General features: G+C 43.6%; 1 protein-coding gene across 1 annotated transcript in view; it reads right to left on the bottom strand.

Moving 5' to 3' along the window:
• Nucleotides 1-524: 524 nt before the first annotated feature.
• ATP12A (ATPase H+/K+ transporting non-gastric alpha2 subunit) overlaps nucleotides 525-20339 on the bottom strand; it is a 28736-nt gene continuing 8921 nt past the window's right edge. Inside the window, exons 6-23 of the mRNA XM_060637607.3 lie at nucleotides 20055-20189; nucleotides 19807-19924; nucleotides 19284-19552; nucleotides 18426-18624; nucleotides 18168-18277; nucleotides 16476-16610; nucleotides 12746-12938; nucleotides 10638-10813; nucleotides 9590-9726; nucleotides 7286-7436; nucleotides 5831-5999; nucleotides 5590-5744; nucleotides 3458-3581; nucleotides 3123-3268; nucleotides 2509-2642; nucleotides 2268-2369; nucleotides 1551-1642; nucleotides 525-1466 (exon numbers count right to left, since the gene is read on the bottom strand). Coding sequence (XP_060493590.1) covers nucleotides 1438-1466; nucleotides 1551-1642; nucleotides 2268-2369; nucleotides 2509-2642; nucleotides 3123-3268; nucleotides 3458-3581; nucleotides 5590-5744; nucleotides 5831-5999; nucleotides 7286-7436; nucleotides 9590-9726; nucleotides 10638-10813; nucleotides 12746-12938; nucleotides 16476-16610; nucleotides 18168-18277; nucleotides 18426-18624; nucleotides 19284-19552; nucleotides 19807-19924; nucleotides 20055-20189 — 2574 coding nt within the window. The 3' untranslated portion in view covers nucleotides 525-1437. The remainder of the gene's footprint in view (nucleotides 1467-1550; nucleotides 1643-2267; nucleotides 2370-2508; nucleotides 2643-3122; nucleotides 3269-3457; nucleotides 3582-5589; nucleotides 5745-5830; nucleotides 6000-7285; nucleotides 7437-9589; nucleotides 9727-10637; nucleotides 10814-12745; nucleotides 12939-16475; nucleotides 16611-18167; nucleotides 18278-18425; nucleotides 18625-19283; nucleotides 19553-19806; nucleotides 19925-20054; nucleotides 20190-20339) is intronic.

Here is a 20339-nt window from a genome sequence, read left to right on the forward strand (position 1 = left end):
GAATGGGAAAGTTTAACCACATGCAATTTTCAGGTTCTGTCAAGTCAGTGCTACGAAAATTGCTTTCCCTAGGGCCAGTGATGAAAGGTGTATCCTCCCCCAGAAATCCTGACTTGGGATATAGAACGGGGATATTGGAGAGGGGAGTTCAGAAGGTAAACCCTATATTTTAGACCTGCCATAGAAAAGTAAAATGACTTAAAGAAGAAAAAAAAATTGAAATTACATCTCATTTTTTTAAATGTTTTTATTTATTTATGACAGAAAGAGAGAGATAGAGCATGAGCAGGGGAGGGGCAGGGAGAGAGGGAGACAGAATCCGAAGCAGGCTCCAGGCTCCGAGCTGTCAGCACAGAGCCCGATGTGGGGCTCGAAGTCACAGACCACGAGATCATGACCTGAGCTGAAGTCGGACACTCAACCGACTGAGCCACCCAGATGCCCCTCACATCTCATTTTTTGGTGTCCTATGCTCTGCATTCTAGAAAAACCCAAATTAATTAAAATACCACAATGAGACCGGGTTTTATAAAACATCTTTTACTTAAAATGAAGCCTCTTAGGGGCTGTCAACATGGACGTATGTGTTACACACGAATAAAGCGAAGTTAAATCATAACATAAAATTAGTGCCAGAGAGTGCTTTGCAACCATTTTATGAGAAATAAATATTACTGTTTTAAACCCCAGTTCTCTACTGAGGTTGAATCGTGATAACTGAAAACTCCTTTGAGTCGAGAGAGCACTTGGACTGGGATATGCAAAACGGACACGGAGCTCAGTTTGGGAGGAGTTGGTGGCTCAGTCTCGGGAGTGGAAGGCAACGAGGGAGCGAGGGAGGAAGGGCACCGACAGGACTGGCCAGATGATGAGGGCTGCAGATGGGTGGTGGACTGTTAAGAAAGAGGTCTCAGGGTCAAAACTGAGGTTGTCCATGTTACTGTGATGTAAACCTGCCATTACTTCCACCTTTTGCAACTCTTCAGCTGAATTAACTTTTGAGCAGGGTGACCATGAAATTATAAGCTCTCTGGGAATTCAGAGAAATCTAGGAAGGTCATTGGGCTTTTAATAGGGTATGGAATGGAGGTTTGACCAATCCTATCTAGCAGGGAAATCTGAGCAGCTGGCTGCATCACCTAAGGCAATTTAACATGAGTGGACTTTATATACACTTACATGTCATTCTTCCCTACTCCATTCCCTTGAAATTCACATATTTCTAAACAAGGAGACGGAAATAGAGATGCAAATCATATATAAACAGTTGAATTTCTGCTTGAAAGTACAAAACCTCAGTGAGTATCTTTCATACTGCTTTCTGCCTTCTCTTTCTGCATTTGGATAAGTCCTTATTGCGGTGGTCTCCCAGACAGCAGCCAGAAGATAAAGAACAGGCTCAACGTGCAACTGGGAATCTGGGGAAGTGAGGTGGTCTTAGTAATACATGTTCTTGTCCCACCAGCCTGTGGAGGTAGAAAAAGTTAATGAGAAATGGGGAGTCTGTTGAAGTGGATAAACAGAGTCTCAAAAATTATGTTACTACTTACTTCCAGGGTAGAGTCTGATGAAAAGTTTTCGGACCTCATCATACACCCAAATCAGAATGGCATATGGCACAGCCACAAACCAGTACTGAGGCCTGGAAGCAGGAGGGAGGAAAGTCAGTCTGAGTGCATCCAAAGAAAAGGCCCAGCTTCCTGCCCATGGGCAGAGGGCCTCTTGTTCATTTTCTCTGCCTTACTGGACATAACAATATTGGGTCATATAGTGTAAAACTGGGAAGCTTCTTATTTTACCAGACTGTGACTGATAGAAGCAACATCTGCCTATGAAGTGTCCTATTAGATGAGGGTAGAGCTGGGATGGTGAAACCCATTTCCTCTTCTGGGAAAACTAGCAGGTCTAAGTCTCTAATATAGCACAGATTCAGTCTTATCTCTTTTGAAAGGCTGGAGAGGAAAGAGTTCCCTGGAATCCTAATGTTCACTTAGGCTGTGACAGCTCAGAATATGGCTATCTCTGGAGCGCCTGGCTGGCTCAGTCAGTTAAGTGTCCGATTTTGGCTCAGATCATGATCTCACGGTTCGTGAGTTCAAGCCCCACATTGGGCTTTCTGCCATCAGCAGGAGCCCGCTTCAGATCCCCTTCTCCCTCTCTCTCTGCCCCTCCACACTCACTCTTTCTCTCTTTCAAAAATACATAAACATTAAAAAAAATAATAACAGGGCTGGCTCTTTCCTGCCCACTGTTGAAGAGGAACTCACCGGAGCATCGTGAAATTCAGGGCTGTGACACTTCCAAGCCCGTAGGAGAGGATTAAAGCAATGATAATCTGTGAGGCAATCCCCAGCCAGATGACTTTATTTCTACAAGAAACATAAAAGCAAACAGATTCTGAATTCACGTGGCCACAGGGCCACACACCGGTGGAGTCACAGGCATGACCCTCATCATTCCTGTGTCGAAGGCCCAGGGCTGAACTATGAGGCTGGATGTGGGCAGTACCTAAAGAGGCCCTGCTGGAAGATGGAGTTCCTTCTGGTTTTCCTGATGAGCACATCCGCTATCTGCTGGACCATGATGCCAACAAAGAAAGCTGTGTAGCCTGTCCATTCTAAGTATTTCCTCTGGTACCATGTCTGTCAATGGACAAAGAGGAGACCGTGAGACCCCAGATGGAAAACTTGGAAGGAGATTTCCATGCAGTTCTATAAAGCTTTACTTTCTCCCCACCTCACCACGATTGACAGAGGATCATCTCCTTGTGCTTGGGAAGAAACTTTATTTTCTTTAACCAGTTGAGTAGGGAAAGATGCTAACTTAATTGATATGGCCCAACTGTGGGTGTTGTTGGACTGGTTACTCCTCCAAAACAATTGCAAAGCCAAAGTAAGAAAAGTGACCTCAAGGCATGTGATTCAAGAGAGAAGGCTGAGTCCTGGCAAAGGCCAAACCAATGTAACCAAGGGGCCCACAAGCCCTATTAACTGAGAAAACTTTTACTTTCTCTGTCTCATTAAGGCTGTCCAGGGAATTGAAAGTTCTGCATGAGTCTGGACAAGGCCGTGAGAGGAGGGGGGAAACAGGAGGACGTTGAAGGGAGAGTCTCCTTCCCTTACCCATTGCTGTCCGTAGGTGTCTTCTAAGTCATTCACATTGCCGTTTTCCCATTCTACCCGGAGGTCAGCGAGAATGCTGGGTTTAAAGCCCTCCTGCGCATACACGGTAAAATACACAACAAAAGCTCCCACAGCTTGCATGAGGCCTAAAAGCACAAAAGAGGTAAGGGTAGAGGTTCTAGAATGACTTCAGAATTGCGTGTGCACTCATTCTCCTCTTGGTTTCTCCTCTCATCCCAACCCCACCCCAGAAGGAAAAACAGTTTCTGCCTGTGACTGGAATGCATTCTCTGGGAGGTCCCTCGTATGACAGGTGAGAGGTGCTCTCATCGTACCAATGTGCAGGTAAGAGTATACGGCAAGTTGCTGGTTCACCAGTCTGTCCTTCTTCTTATGGCGAGGCTTCCTGTTCATAATGTCACTTTCAGCTTTCTCATAAGCCAAGGCAATAGAGGGAATCTAGATGGGGAGAGAGTCTGTGAGGCCTAGCCCTGAAACACTGTGCTGTACCAACAGAGTGATAGTGGCAGTGGCATAGCCAGGGGCCTCAGGGTAGATGGTGGGGTGGTGGATGATAATGGTGGTGGGGTTACGGGGTTATGGAACTGGTCTATCCAGGGTGTAGACAATGGGGGTGGATTGTCTCTAGAGAATTTAAAAACAGTTGGCTTTAGGGGCACCTAAGTGGCTCAGTCGGTTAAGTGTCCAACTTTGGCTCAGGTCATGATCTCGTGGTTCATGAGTTCAAGCCCCGCGTCGGGCTCTGTGCTGACAGCTCGGAGCCTGGAGCCTGCTTCAGATTCTGTGTCTCCCTCTCTCTCTGCCCCTCCCCTGCTCACGCTCTGTCCCTCTCTCTCAGAAATAAATAAACATTAAAAAAAAAGAAGAAGAAATTGAAAAGAGTTAAGGGGGGGCGCCTGGGTGGCTCAGTCAGTTAAGCTTCTGACTTCAACTCAAGTCATGATCTCACTGTTTGCGGGTTTGAGCCCCATGTTGGGCTCTGTGCTGACAGCTTGGAGCCTGGAGCCTGCTTCGGATTCTGTGTCTCCCTCTTTCTCTGCCCCTCCCCAGCTCATACTTTGGCTCTCTCACTCTCTCTCAAAAATAAATAAACATTAAAAAAATAGTTGGCTTTAAAAATCAATCTACTTTTTATTATCAACATGTGCTGGCAGTTCTAAAGATGCTAATTATAAAACACTTTTCCCCTCTGGGGCAGATTTTTCCTGCCATCCTCTCCCCCTTTGGCATGCCACTAGGTCACACTGGTTCTCTCACAGGCCCTCCCACCTGGAAGGACTTTTAAGGACAGATCGCTGGGCCCCACCCCCCACCCCCAGACTTTCCCAAGGCCAGAGAATCTGCATTTCTAACAAGTTCCCAGGTGATGCCCTGACCACACTGCAAGAGGCACTGCAGTGGAGAAAACGAAGCAAACTGAAAGAGCCTGCAAAGTGATCTGAGTGTAAACCATGAAGGACCCCAATTCCCCTCTAAGGTAAAGATGGCTTTAGTGTCTCTGCAATGTGGAGATTGCCTGGGTATTACATAAAACAAGAGGGTAGAAGCCGGCCATTTGCAGGGCCATTCTCACTGCGAATTCTGTTCGCTCCCTATTGCCTTTTCCTCCCTTTGCCTGTGTAAGCTGGAGCCATGTGGATAACTGTCATGATGCTTTCTTAAATGGATACATACTAGAAGGGAGGGTTTAGGTGATGTTATTGTAGGTCAATATGAGGCCTGATAAAGTGTTAATAACTGCGAGTTCTTACTGTGTTTAGGTGCGGGGCTTCCAGACCACAGATTCTTTTACTTAACAAGGGGCAGGTGTGGGTTATCACGGTGGCCATTGGGCCCGCAGTGTTACAGGGGCTATTTAGTGATAGTGCTTTCTTCTCCAAAGGGGAGGGAGGCACATGAGCTGAAACCAATGAATCGCATATCTTGGGGGGAGGGTGAAGAACTCATGTCTTGAAAAGCTCTTACACGAGGTGAAGTGGTTTTAACTTCCAAACATTTGACAAATCTCTCTAGTACTTTGCTTTTTTTTTTTAATTTTTTTTTTTAACGCTTATTTATTTTTGAGACAGAGAGAGACAGAGCATGAACGGGGGAGGGGCAGAGAGAGAGGGAGACACAGAATCGGAAGCAGGCTCCAGGCTCTGAGCCATCAGCCCAGAGCCCGACGTGGGGCTCGAACTCACGGACTGCGAGATTGTGAACTGAGCTGAAGTCGGACGCTTAACCGACTGAGCCACCCAGGTGCCCCTCTAGTACTTTGCTTTAAGATGTGGCTGGTGGACCAGCAGAATCGGTATCACTTAAGAAATACTAGAAATGCAGAAATTCAGGCCCTGTTACATCGAAGTTCGAGGAGAACTGATTTCGTCCATCTCCTTGCCCTTGAAGGTAATGACCCTGAAGTTTACATTAGTTATCAGATCCTGTTCCCTTTAGTGCTACTTACTATGTCTGTGCCCAAGTCGATGAACAAGATCGTAATGGTGCCAATGGGCAGAGGGAGCCCAACAATGATGTAGATCAGAAAGGGGCACAGCTCAGCAATGTTCTTGGTCAGGGTATAGGCGATAGTCTTCTTTAGGTTGTCGAAGATCAGGCGACCTAGGCAAAGATGTTCTTCTATAGGATTTGCTCTTGGACCCCCAGGTGACCCCTGTCTCAGTAAGATCACCTGAGACCTCACTCACCTTCCTCCACTCCTGTGACTATGGATGCAAAGTTGTCATCCAACAAGACCATGTCAGCTGCATTTTTGGCCGCATCGGAACCTGCTATCCCCATGGCAATCCCAATATCTGCCTTCTTTAGAGCCGGAGAGTCATTAACTCCATCCCCTGTCACAGCAACAACCGCATTCTGTGGGGACACATGAGAAAACAGGAGACAGCAGGCCTAAGGGGTCATGGGTAGGACAAGATCAACACAGTCTCCCCTTCCTCTGGAGGATGTAAGGATGACTAGAGCTGAAATGAAGGGCTTGTTTTTGGGAAAAGATAAAGCCGGGAAATCCTGGAGCAAGAACAACGTGCTCGATAATTAAAACCATGTGTGTGGCAGGCTAAAGTGGATATTTCATATCTTGTGTCTTTACAGTTTTTGCTCTATATCTTACACTTTTATTTTATTTATTTATTTTTAATTTTAATTTTATTTTTTAAATTTACATCCAACTTAGTTAGCATATAGTGCAACAATGATTTCAGGAGTAGATTCCTTAATGCCCCTCACCCATTTAGCCCATCCCCCTCCCACAAACCCTCCAGTAACCTTCTGTTTGTTCTCCATATTTAAGAGTCTCTTATGTTTTGTCCCCCTCCCTGTTTTTATATTATTTTTGCTTCCCTTCCCTTGTGTTCATCTGTTCTGTGTCTTAAAGTCCTCATATGAGTGAAGTCTATGATATTTGTCTTTCTCTGACTAATTTCACTTAGCATAATACCCTCTAGTTCCAGCCACGTAGTTTCAAATGGCAAAATTCCATTCTTTTTGATTGCTGAGTAATACTCCATTGTATATAAATACCACATCTTCTTTATCCATTCATCCAGCGATGGACATTTGGACTCTTTCCATACTTTGGCTGTTGTTGATAGTGCTGCTAGAAACATTGGGGTGCATGTGTATATCTTACACTTTAAAATCTCTCGGGGCGCCTGGGTGGCACAGTCGGTTAAGCGTCCGACTTCAGCCAGGTCACGATCTCGCGGTCCGTGAGTTTGAGCCCCGCGTCGGGCTCTGGGCTGATGGCTCGGAGCCTGGAGCCTGTTTCTGATTCTGTGTCTCCCTCTCTCTCTGCCCCTCCCCCGTTCATGCTCTGTCTCTCTCTGTCCCAAAAATAAATAAAAAACGTTGAAAAAAAATTAAAAAAAAAAATAAATAAAATCTCTCTATAATCACACCTACCACAGCACCAAATGCTTCACTGTCAGAAAGCTGTGCATGCAGGAGGGTCTCAAAGAAGGGTGGAGGGTCAGCCCCCTGAGAGGGTAGAAATGTACGGTGATGAAAACGGGCAAAGAATTGTTTCTTGAGGGGTTTAAAAAGTGCCATAGCCCTGATCTGGGATCCAGATCTCAGCCCCAAATTTCCCCACAGGACAGTGACAGACCTGGAAGGTTCTTTGGGAACTGCTGTCCACCCACCTGCCTTTGACAGCCCTCTACAATGATCAGCTTCTGCTGGGGGGATGTTCGAGCAAAGACAATCTCTGAGTAGTTGGTTAAGAGCTCATCCAGCTGTTCTGGGCTCATGTCCTTCAGCTCTGTGCCAGTCACCACTGCAGCTTTAGCGTCCCTAGAAGGGCCAGAAGGAACTGAGTGAGGCCAAAGGTTGGATCTTATACTAAAATGCTGTTCTGGGCAGGAAATGGGCCGAAGTCTCTTTGAATTTCACCTGGAATCCAATGTCCTTGACCCTAATACTCTATCTAGTGGGATGATAGGGGTTATGAGTTCTGGGGACACGCTGGTCTCCATTTCAAGACAGTAAACTGAGGTTAAAAAAATAAAGCCATTTCCTGGTATCATACAACAATAGGAATAAATCTTTTGCTTTGTAGGAACGGGTGGGAACATTCCTGGGGCAATGTAACTTCCTGTTCATATGTTTTGGGTCCTAGAATTCAGTTTTTGCCAAAACACGCAGGTAACAATTCTTTGTTGTTTATTTCAGACTTACAGTGTCTACTGTGTAATGAGCTGTGTAGGGAGAACAATTTATTGAGGTCCTCTTTGAGGAAAACTATTATCTGCTGCCGATAAAAGTAAGGTTCTAGAAAGTGTAATCAATTACACAGATCTGATTGTATTGTTCCATGCTAAAACATTTCAGAGGCTTTCCACTGCACTTAGAGCAGACCCCTGAGTCCCTAACCTGGTCTGCAAGGCCGGGTGCAGCCTGTGCTGTTGAGCGTCACTTCCCCTTTGGCTGGCTCTCTCCTGCAGCCCACTGGACCTCCTAGCTCTGAGCCCTCCATACCTCCATACCCTCCACTGCCCTCAGGCCTTCACAGGTCTTTCTGCCTTTGCCAGGAATGGGCTTCTCTCACCTCCTCTTCCCTTGACTAACACTCCACATTTTAGCCTTCAAATCTCAGCTTCTACACTCTACGTACAAAACACTGCATGCCTTTTTCTTTACACTTGTTTGTTTTGAACATTTTTAGGTCTGTGTTTTCCTGTTGGTGCTAAATTCTAGAATTCTAGCACTTGACTCAAAATACAGGTATTTCTATGTTCTGGTAAAAAAAATAAAAATATATATATATATGAAAGTAAGATAAGAAAAGGGTGTGTCCTTTCTCCCCACAGCTGCAAAAGTACAAGTATTACATGATCATGAAGCTACAGTTGACACAGTGAATAACTGAAAACATTCACCAAAGTATCCATCCCAACCCCTATTCAGTGTGGTGAGTTGCATGAAAATGCGTAATCCTATTATTTTTAAAAACAAAGAAAATAAACAAAAGCTCCAAAAAGCTTTTGTAGATGAATGTTGTTTATACAAAGGAGCATTGGAATACTCAGACTTCAGATATTGTTGCTGTGCCCAGAGGCTATAATTCTGTTGGGTTGTCTTAAGTGGTAATTTGTTGCTCGGGTAATAATTTATTACCTGACAGCTTGGTATTCTAAAAAGGCATAAATGCTTGGGTTAACTAGAGGGGGTTCATTGGTCTCTCCCTTTCCCCCCAACATGTGTGAAGTTATAATAAAGCCAATATTTATTTTTACACTAAGACTTTGGAGTCTTTGGTCATCTGAATTATCAACAGTCAAGGTGACTCTCCTCCCACTGCTAGAACCCTTGTCCCCTGTGTGTCTCCTTCACTGTACTTATGACATCACAAATAGTTTTTATTTTTCTGTCCCTCAACCTAGATGGAAAGCTTCCCAAGGGCAGGGATAGTGTCTGGTGTCTTTGCTGCTATAGTTCCAGTGTCTAGCACCGTGCCGGGTACCTTGTTGGCACTCAACAATTAACTGTTGAAAGCTAATACATGACTGAATGGATGGATGAGTGGACTAAAGGATAGACATGATTACAAGAATTAGGAGACACTATGGAAAACCGAATCTTTCCTCAGGAAGCAACTGAATAAATACTCAAAATGAGCCCTAGGGGAGTGCACCAAACACAGAGGGTTCTTAATATTCCTGATTATACAACTGGATCGACAGCAAGTAATTTCATATAAATTTTGTTTCAGTTTTTCTCACTCTAAATTTGGCACTGAAGTTTTCCGGTCTACTCCACTGGGTTTTTAAAATTTCATACAAGGAGTACATAATGGGTAATTTTCATGGTACCAGTACAGCCTAGCATTACCCTGAGATAATGTCTGGCAAAAAAAAGGGATTTGCTCCAAATAGCACAGCTCTTTAGAGCCAACAAGGATACAAACTTGGATAAGAATGTTTCTGCTACATTGGTTCTGTGCTTACCGTTTGTTAACTTGCTCCACAGCAATGTGGAGGCGTTTTGCAATGTCTTCCACTGTCTCACTGTTGGCTGAAATAATACCCACACTTTTGGCAATAGCTTTGGCTGTGATTGGATGATCACCTGTAACCATAATAACCTAGAACACAATGAGAGAGGCATGTGAACAATGAGAATCTCAGATGGCCAGAGTAGGGATGGTTCAATATCAGCCCAGAATGTGATGAGTGATTATTGTGGTTTGCCCTTATGGCTAGGTTTTGATCTTTAGATCAAAGACAAAACTGTCTCTGAAGGACACACTGATCTCCTTGGATCTATCCTTGCTTCCAAGCTTCTTACATTTCCTCCTCTGACATTAGAGGAAGACCTTTCCCTTGCATGTTACTTTATTTGTGAAAGGGCTGGTGGATATCTACCTGAGAGAGCCTCATGTTGCTTCAACAGTCTTGTTATTAACATGGTAATGGAATTAATATTTTGGTTCTGATATCATGAAGGCAAATGGATTTTGAGGCTGAACCTCAAGATTAAGCAATAGAACCTTTTTTTTTTTTTTAACGTTTATTTATTTTTGAGACAGAGAGAGACAGAGCATGAGTGGGGGAGGGTCGGAGAGAGGGAGACACAGAATCTGAAACAGGCTCCGGGCTCCGAGCTGTCAGCACAGGGGCCCGATGCGGGGCTCGAACTCACGGACCGCGAGATCGTGACCTGAGCCGAAGTCAGCGCTCAACCGACTGAGCCACCCAGGCGCCCCAGCAATAGAACCTTTTATTCTCTATCATAGTTTAGGGCAAGAAAGATAGAGTCAATTCATGGCATTCTCACTGCAGTTACTATTGTGGTTTGTTCCACCCAGACACAATCATTTTGCCTTTATTGGACGGTTACTAGAATCTTAGTATAGTGAAAGTAGAGATAAAAAGGGGGTGGGGGATTATGATATTTACCTGAGACTTGAACACTGACTACCTCCTATGACAACCATTCTTAGAGAAGTGTACAACATAAATGGAGGACTTCTTAAGTCAGGACAATAACTCCCACCTTGATCCCTGCACTCCGGCATTTGGTGACCGCATCAGGTACAGTGGACCGGGGGGGATCAATCATTGATAAGAGCCCCACAAAACACAGGTTAGACGTGGGAAAGTTCATGGTGTCTACATCAAATGAATAAGATTCTGGAAACTCGTCTGCTGGCAGGTAGAGATGACAGAAACCTGGAATGTGCATGAATTGGGGAGTCAATGAAATTAGGATAAGAAATAACAAAAGAAAAGGAGGAACATTTTCATACACTTTTACTATTTTACTAATACTTGAGTGGATACCAGAATTGTTTCATTATTTCAATTCTATAATGCATGCTGTAATTAGGAAGGACGTATTTCATTCAAAAGTAATTTACTGGGTGCCCACTGGATTCTCTGTTATGTTCTAAGGATATAGAAACCAAGAGGGGTCAGCCTTTGCTTCTGGAGATATCTTAGTCTAGTGTGGAGACAGAGACATAAGAGATAAAGCATAAAAAAGTACAGTGAGTGTTACAGAGTAGAGTCACCCGGGGAATCAGGAAAGACTTCCCCAAGGAGGTCACAAGTGAGATGATTCTTGAAAGAGGAGTTAGACATTTTCCAGGGAGAGAAGGGAGATGTGGGATGAGAAGGCCATTTTAGGCAGAGAAAACGGAACGTGCCAGTGCACAAACTGGGGAAAGAATCTGAGGCGTCAGGAGAATGGTATGAAGCTCCATGTTTAATCAAGGTGAGTGTGAGAGAAAGGCCATTAGGAATGGAGACCCTTTCATTACTCAGAAGGCATCTGCCTCTCATGGGTTGAAGCAGAAAAGATTCCTGTGTCTGGTGGGACTTCCCAGGTCGTATAACTTTCTCATCAGCTTTCACATCAAATTTGTTTTCAGCATGCCCCACTGCTTTACACGTTTTAGTAAAGCACAGAGTTTGAGGTCAAACACAAGGTTCCTAGAGTGATTCTGGTCAGATAGGTATCAAACCTGCACTGAAAACATAACCTGGTGCTGTGGGTTATTTAAGGCATGCTTAAAGCATTATTATCTCATTTAATTATTTCATTTGCTTAACAAGCTCAAATATCTTTTAGAAACACACATTCCACAGATTCCATCTCGACTGGCAAGAACTTTTACGATGTTTAATGAGCCTTATCATCAACCGTGAACTTCTGTTACCTTAAATTCATATTCGGTTTCTGTCAACCCAGGATTCTCATTAAGAACATACCCTTTGATATCACTTAAGTTACCACAGTTAGGCTTCTGCCACAGTGGCTGGATTTCCATGGTTCCTTCCACCTCTAACATCCCTAGTCTCTGCAACTGGCACTATTTTCTCCCTAATAAGCAAGTGAGCAACTTCAACATTATTCTAAACTTAATTTTCTCCTCTAACTAGTTGCTCAGACTTACCAGTTCTGCCTCCATGAAGTCTCTTGTGTCTGACCCCTCTTTCACATTCCTATTGCCTTGGATCAAATTCCCACCCTCTTTCACCTGAATGAGGGAGCAACCTCCTCCTGAGAGCCATGCCTCTCCTCTCCCTGCTGCTGCCAAGAACTATTCTTTAGAAAACACTGTCATTCTGATCAGTCCACTTGCTGCAAAGCGTTTAGTGGCTCTCCTGACTGTGGAATGAAAGCCCAGTTCCTCACCCACATAAGGCACTCCATATCATGCCCTGCAGTCTATCTTTCCAGCTCATTTCCTAGGACTATGTCGTCTCATTCTCCTGCAATGCTAAACACAGACTGGCTCACTCACAATGTGTGCACAGACCCCGTCCATTTTTAATTCTGTGCTTTGGCTTATGTTGTTCCTTCTACTGTGAATACTTTTTTTCCACCTCCCTTCAAATATGGTCATGCAAGGCTGAGTTTAAAATGTAACTCCTTCCATAAAATCTTCCCAGATTTTCCTCATCTGGAAGCAACCCCACCCTCCTCAGTACTATCATACAGTATTCTCATACATGTTTGTTTGCCATGCTTTCTGTGATTCATGTGGGTGCCACAGCTACTCTGCTAGATAATAAGCCTGTCTCCTCTTGTGCCCTGACCTGGCATAGAGCCTCACACCCAACAGGTGATGGATAAGGGTACTGCTACAAAGAGCTCACCCAGTACACGCTCCCCCAGGCCTCCCAGCTCCATGTACGCGGTGTGGAAGGCCTCAGCTGTGCTCTTGTCCAGAGGCTGCTCCTGGCCATTGACCATGATGGTGCTGCACTTCTCTAAGATCCGCTCGGGGGCTCCTTTCATCACCAGGAGGAAGCGCTTGTCATTGGGGTCATCCGTCTTGTGTATGGAGAGCTGGGAGGGAAGGAACTGAGCACGTTAGGTACAGCCTGCCATTGAATAATGACACTATCTTTACTAATAACGGCCTGAACTGGACAGATCTCTTAATTAGCAACATGACAAGAAGATTAAAGATATCCTCTCTCTCACTGGGCTACTCATCCTTGACGTGAAAAAGGGTGTTCGCTATAGGCATGTTCTATCCTTTTTTAATTTTGTGGTCAAATAATACTCAGAGATCTAGACTTGGTCCCAACTCAGAGGGGTACCCTGAGTTTGAATCCACACTAAGTGGAGCTGGTCTTTCAAAAAGAAACTGGTTGCTTTAGGGAGACCAGATGTGGCTGTCAGCCCATGAAGTCTCTGTCTTGAACCAGATCTCCTGGGAAGCCTGTGGGGGTCAGAGGACCTTGGCCACCTTATCTCACCTCCTGTTGCTACCTCCCTATTGTGAGCAGCAGCCTTTCAGACCAATGCTATTCTGAGCTCAGGCAGGGGTGAGGGCAGCAGGAATTCCTGTGCCTCTTCGTCTCCAAATCAATCCAGTTTCACAGCCTGGACATGAAGGAAAATGGCAGGGGTGGAAGAAGTGGGCATTCTCACAGGCTTTCAGGAGAAGAGTTAAGTAGGTTCCACAATTTTAACATCAACATCCTCTCACCTACTAATTCTACTTCCAGATTCATCCTAATAAGATAATCAGAAAAAATCTGAAAAAACTTATAAATGATCATAAAATGGTGAAGTCTTATATAAGCTGTTATTGTAAAGCAGGTACTCTTCCAAGCCTCTGAAAGTAAATCCCGGAAGCTGTAGTGTTTGCTAGAGAACGAGTAAGTTACTAAAAAAAAAAAAAAAAAAAAATCTGCCATTTTGGGTCTATCCATTAATTCTAAACCAGTAGTTCTTAGCCTTCTGCATATCAGAGAGGAGCACAATAAAAAAAAAAGTAGAGGGCAAATATGGTATTTTTTAAATGGGCAAGTAAACATATTAAAAAAAGCAACTAACCAAAACCAAACACAAAGCCAAACTAAAACCTCACATCTATTACCACTATCATTTTCTCAAAGATATGGTATTTTAACATTTAAAAAGTAGGAATAATAGGGGTGCAAGAGTGGCTCATCCGGTTAAGCACTGACTCTTGATTTCAGCTCAGGTCATGATCTCATGGTTTGTGAGATGAAGCCCTGAGTAGGCTCTGTGCTGACAGCGTGGAACCTGCTTGGGATTCTCATTCTCTCTCTCTCTCTCTCTCTCTCTTTCCCTCCCCCACCCCCACTCACACATGCTCTCTCAAAATCAATAAACTTTGAAAAAAAAAAGTAGGAATAATAAACAATTTTGTAGTGTGTACTGTTCTAAGTGCTTCACAAATTGACTCATTTAATTCTCAAAACCACCCTAAGGCTGTGGGTACTATAATTACCACCTTTTACAAGGGAGGAAACTGAGGTGCGGAGAGATTAACTGGCATGTGCAAGGTCATACCCTAATAGGTGGCTGAGCTGGGATTTGAATTCAGGCTACTAGAGTCCCTGCCTTAATCAGGCAGCATATAAAGGATAATATTTTAAATGAAATATATTCATCTTTATATAAAACTTTATAAAATATTGTCATCATTTTCACCAGTTTGCCACAAACCATTGGAAATATTTTTATGGACCAGTCTCAGTTTGGGTAATTGCTTTTTTAAATCAATAAGACATAGACCTTCCACTTTATTTCCTTTGGTTGAATGATACCCCAGAGACCAAGGTGATGACATCTAAGACTCTTTGATTAGGGTTGAGTGTTGCTCATGTGTAGATATAACGTAGCACTAACAGCACCCAAAGAGGTTCTTTGACCTCTTCTGCAGGAGCCCACATAGGGCCTCCTTTCTACTTCCAACTCTGGGTAGCCCACTTTCTTCCTCAACATTTAGTACATGAGGCTTCACAGAACCTACTTTTTCTCATTTCTCACATCATTAGGAAAGGCTTTACTGGAGTAGATGGAACCCCAGTCAGATTCTGAGTCTTGTTCCTGATTAGAAGGTATTCAATCTACGCCTTAAGAGCATGAACTCCCTGGGTCTGTTTGAATCCTGGCTCTGGCCCTTACTAGCTGTGTGATAATGCTCTGTACCTCAGTTTCCTCATTCCCTACCTTATAGAGTGTGTGATTCAATGTATGTAGAAATTAGCATATAATACCTATCATTACTATTGTTATTTTAGGATTGTTACTCATTCTATTTTCACTTATGTTTTGAATAAGAGATCTAACTTCCTGGCCTTAGTATTTTACTTCATACAGTTTTTAGTTGTCTATTTGGCTAACTACAATTCTTCATTGGCTTGTTATTCACAAAGACGTTTGCAACACAGTTATTTCCCAATCCTAAATGCCATCCAAACAAAATGTGTGGGTAAATACCAGAAACGTTTACACAGACATGGTTATCTTATTTATATACTTTCCTGTTATGCAAAGACCAAGTCATGACGCCCTGCTCTCAGCTTTGGAGTCTATGGGAAGTCCCACTTGCAGCAGTAACTGGGTTACAAATTGCCATTTGTCCCCCCATGAGAAGGATAGAGCTAGTGGGTCCTTAGCTAGCCTGGAATGAGGGAAGACAGCTAGCAAAGGATGGCCATTTTCTTCCTGAGCAATGGGTAGAAAGGAGATCCCTATCAACTGCATATGGGGCAGAACTAGAAAGCAACGTGGCTGGTAATAGTCATCTGAGAAGACTGTTCATTGGTTTTCACAAAAGGCAAGGCTTATTCACGTGGCCTGAACTAAACTGTTCTGCCTTTGTGTTGTGGTAGAAAAAACATGGCCTTGGGAGTTGAAGAGATGTGTGAAAAGTGGTTGTGCCACTCAAATGTTTGGGTAACTCTGCTAGGATTGACATTTTTTTTTCTTTTTTCTTTTCTTTTCTTTCCTTTTCCATTTCTTTTTCTCTTTCTTTCTTTCTTTCTTTCTTTCTTTCTTTCTTTCTTTCTTTCCTTCATCAATATTTTCTAAGGGCCTGTTTCCTCACCTAGAAATTGAGATTAATTAGCCCTACCTCAGGTTTATTGTGAGGATTAACTGAGAGAATGTATGTAAAGTGCTGGACATAAATGAAGGGCACAGTAAATTTTACTTCTCCCCACTCCCTCACCTTTCATTTATCCTTTGGGATATGGCTTTTGCCCCTCACTTGTGCAAATGTTACCCGGAGGGGGTGGGGGTAGGGGTGGGAGTGAAGTGGTTGTGTGTGTGTGTGTGTGTGTGTGTGTGTGTGTGTGTGTGTGTGTAACATAGATCATTCACAGGAACAGCCGGCACCTGATAAGATCTCCACTTTTCTTTCTTCCCTATCTACTTCCAGCAAAGGAAAGAGGCCAGCAAGGGAAACCTATTCTGGGCTTATTAGATGCCCAGGCCCTGCATCCCTGAGGACTATTTCTGAAGTCAAATATCATTCAAAATATACACTAACCAAAGGATACTTACAGCTAGAAATGCTGTCTAGTGATGGCAAAGATTCGGTTGTGAGGAAAAACTCACCTGAAATTTATTGGTTGAATTAAAAGGGATTTCAGCTACTTTGTGGTTTCTTTTTCTAATTTCCATCACATCACCCAAAATGACCTCTGAGAACTTCAAAAGAGCAGTTTCTGAGGCATCTCCGACGACAACTCTCTGAGAATCAAGAGATAACAAATATTTGCAGCACATAATCTGTTTCTTTTGTGATCATATTTAATGAGCCAGCATAGAGCCTAGTTAAGCTTACCATCTAACAAATGATTACACCACAATTAGCCACTGACTGAAGCATGGTAAAAGTGTTAAACTGAATGGTGCTGCCTACTGGCATTAGGGAAGTTCAAAACAGAGCTCTGAGAGAGCTGGAGGGTCTCATGAAAAAAGCAGATATGAACTAGTTTTGAAAGACGGATGGATTACCAAGAGATAAAGGTGCAAAAGAAAGCCTTCTGGAAACCAGAATGTCATGAAAGAAGGCATGAAATGGAAGAGTTCGGTATATATTCTGGACATACAGGTGGATATGGCAGGCAAGGTCTAAAACTTGAGAAGCCAAAAACAGAGATGCACAGAAAGTTTTTGAGCAAAGTTAGGTGAAGCAGTTCATCTAATGAAGTCTTTAAGGAAAATTAGTGGCACGGAAGAAAGACTTGGGGAAGGGACAAACTGGAATCATGGAAGCTAATTAAGAGGTTGGTATAATTAATTAGATATAAGGTACTAGTGATAATATAAATATAAAATTATAGATATTTTTGAAGCAAGAATAATAGGACTTGGTGATTGACTAGATATTAGGAATGAAGAAAATTAAAGACGACTTCCAAAAGGTTTGTCTTGAATGACAAGTAAAATGGTTATGTCATAGAAAAAGTAGGAAATTTTGGACAAGAGAGTGATTTAGAGCCAGGTTGGGCACATGTGGAAGGTGACAAGTATAATTTGTTGAGAGTCTAACATGGCAAAACTTCTGAGTGGAAACACAAAACTAACTGAAGATCCATGGAGTTTGGGTGAGAAATTAGAATTGGAGATGAGGATTTGAAAGATATGGGCAGAGAAATGATTGGCCCAGAAGAGAATTGATGAGCTGTCTGATAGAGAAAGAAAGCCAATCAAATAAAACGTATAAGAAAGAGCAAGAGTCAATGAAGGAAACAGATGGCGAACAGAAAAGCCAGGAGAACTCACTGAGAGGGAGAAGCAGAAGGGGAGAGGAGAGAGGAGGAAGGGAAGGAAGGAGGGGGAGGGAGAAGTTTGTTTTTGTATATTCCAACATTCCAGGACCCCTTAGAACCCCATCTTCTGCCAAGAGGAATACGTTCTAAGGTCAATCCTTCTATTTTCATCCAATTATATTTTAAACTTCAGCGAATGGATTTAAGTAATAAAGTGAATGGCATTTATGTAATAAAGAAACTTTAATTATATCTACTTTAAGGAAAGTACCTTAAAGGCACATCCATTTTCAGGAATGAGACAGAATTTTCAAAAGACCAAATCAATGTTCTGAGGACTTTTAGACATCTCTGTGATTTCTGAAAGCTACTTAGAGTGAAGAAAATTTTCTGTGGATCTTGTGAGTCAGACTTGTTCTTACTGGTACAAACTTTACATAGTTGGAGAGATTTAAATCAAGCACCAAATCAGAATGGAGAAAGTGACTTCAAACTGGCTGTGATTTAAGACTGAGTGATGCTGAAACTTTACCTTCATGATGGGGACACTTTCCTGTCCCGGTCTGAACTCAGCTCTGTTGCACAATGTTATTATCTTTGATAAGGAGGCCCAAGTTCCAGAGCTTTGATCAAAGACTTGGTCTGGAAAACAGAACAGTGGATCCTGGGGGTGGTAGGCCTAATACCCATACTATTCAAACAATTCTCTGAGACTGCAACCACATTCCGCTCGGCCTCCTCTGCTCAAGTCCACAACTTCAGGCCCCACTGAATGTTCCAGAAGACTTACTTGAATGGTCTTCACTGGTGTCAGCTATGAAGATCTGATTGTCGAACCACAGATGGGCCACGGTCATCCTGTTCTGGGTCAGAGTCCCAGTCTTGTCTGAGCAAATGATGGAGGTGGAGCCAAGGGTCTCCACTGCCTCCAGGTTCTTCACCAGGCAGTTCTTCTTGGCCATCCGTTTAGCTGTCAGCGACAGAGTCACCTAGACCGGGGAGAGAGAGAGAGACAGAGGGAGAGAGACCGATAGAAAGAGACAGAGAGAAAGAGAGAGAGAAGCTTTGAGAAAAATTATCATTTTGAACTTGGGCTCCAGAACATAGAAGCAGCTGGAGCTGAACTGATTGCAGAACAGAGGTATAGTTACACATGCAGCAAAGCTGACCCAGTGCCTGATAAACCACATAAAGACCTATATGCCACAATCTTTTTATTAAACTTAGGAGGTAAATAATATGCCTGAGTTCCTCAGTTGTAGAAATTGCCAAGGATATTTTTTTTCTTTTTAAGAAATGTGAAAACGTAGAGAAGGCATCAGGCTTCCTGAAAATCTGTAGGTGGTAGTTTGAGTTTGTCTTATCTAGATCTTAAGGAGGAAGATAATATATGCAATTTGCAGATAGATCTCCTGAAAATGAAAACATAACGTTTTCTAGGACAGTGCGTTTGAATATTAACAATATCACAGTTCCTTTTGTCTGCGAAACAGTCTATTCAGAATGTCCCACGGTATCCCTGACAGGGAGGGAGCGTGGCTCTGAAGATGGAGGAGACTCACAGTGTATGGTGCGTGCTCACCCAGCACAGCAGAATGCTAAGGGTTACCAGGGTCAGGGTATAGGCCACCTAGCAGCATGGACTCACAGTGACAGTGGCCAGGAGACCCTCAGGCACATTGGCCACAATGATGCCAATGAGGAAGATGATGGAGTCCAGGACATGATACTTCAGGGACACTGCGATGATGAAGAAAAGGATGCCGATGGAGATGGCCACTCCTCCCACAATACGAACAAAGTGCTCAATCTCAATGGCAATGGGTGTCTTCTCATTTCCAACTCCTGAAGCCAGAGAGGCAATCTGACCAATGATGGTGCGGTCGCCTGTGTTGATGACCATGCCAGTCGCTGTGCCTACAGGTGAAGTAGACATTTTATTCCAGGAGTCCTCAGCTACAAGGGGACCACAGCCCGTTTACAGTCCTCTCTTTGCTGGCTTACACGATCAATTAGCACACGACATTACAAAGTTCTCTAGGCTTTTCAGTTCCATGTTTTCTCTTGGAAAGGCTTTGTAGCAAGAGGTGGTAAAGAGATAAGAACATAAAACCTAAGGGGGAGAAGGGGGATGGGTGGGGCATGTGGTCCTGAGAGACAGCTGGACTTACCTTCCAGACAAGTTGTAGAATAGAAGCCGATGTTCTTTGTTTCCAGGGCATTGTCGTGGGTAAACTCAGAGGAGCGGGCTTGGGGCTCCGATTCCCCAGTGAGAGATGAATTATCTACCTAGAAGAAATTTTGAAAAAAGTTGAAGACTAGGCATCTCGTTCCTGTCACAGTCACACTGAGACCTGGAAAGACAACATAATGGCAACTCGTTACGAGCGTGATCTTTGGGGTGCCCTGTGGTGCTTACCTTACAGCCCTGAACAGACAACAACCTGATGTCTGCAGGGATCCGGTCTCCTCCTTTAATCTCCACTATGTCTCCCACCACTAGTTGCTCTGCAGGGATGGTCTTCTTCTCGGAATCTCGAATGACAAGAGCTTGCTGCAAAGGAAAACAGTGGCAGGCAACTCATCCTGGAATGATGCCAGTGCTCCTCCATCTGCACCTTCCCACGTCTCGGGAATGCAGGCCATGGAAGCCACAGCTCTCGGAAGCCAAAGACTTGTACCTAGGGACTGAACGTACTAAGAT

Source organism: Panthera onca, chromosome A1 (assembly GCF_046562875.1).
Source record: "Panthera onca isolate mPanOnc1 chromosome A1, mPanOnc1 haplotype 2, whole genome shotgun sequence".
Classification (NCBI taxonomy): domain Eukaryota; kingdom Metazoa; phylum Chordata; class Mammalia; order Carnivora; family Felidae; genus Panthera; species Panthera onca.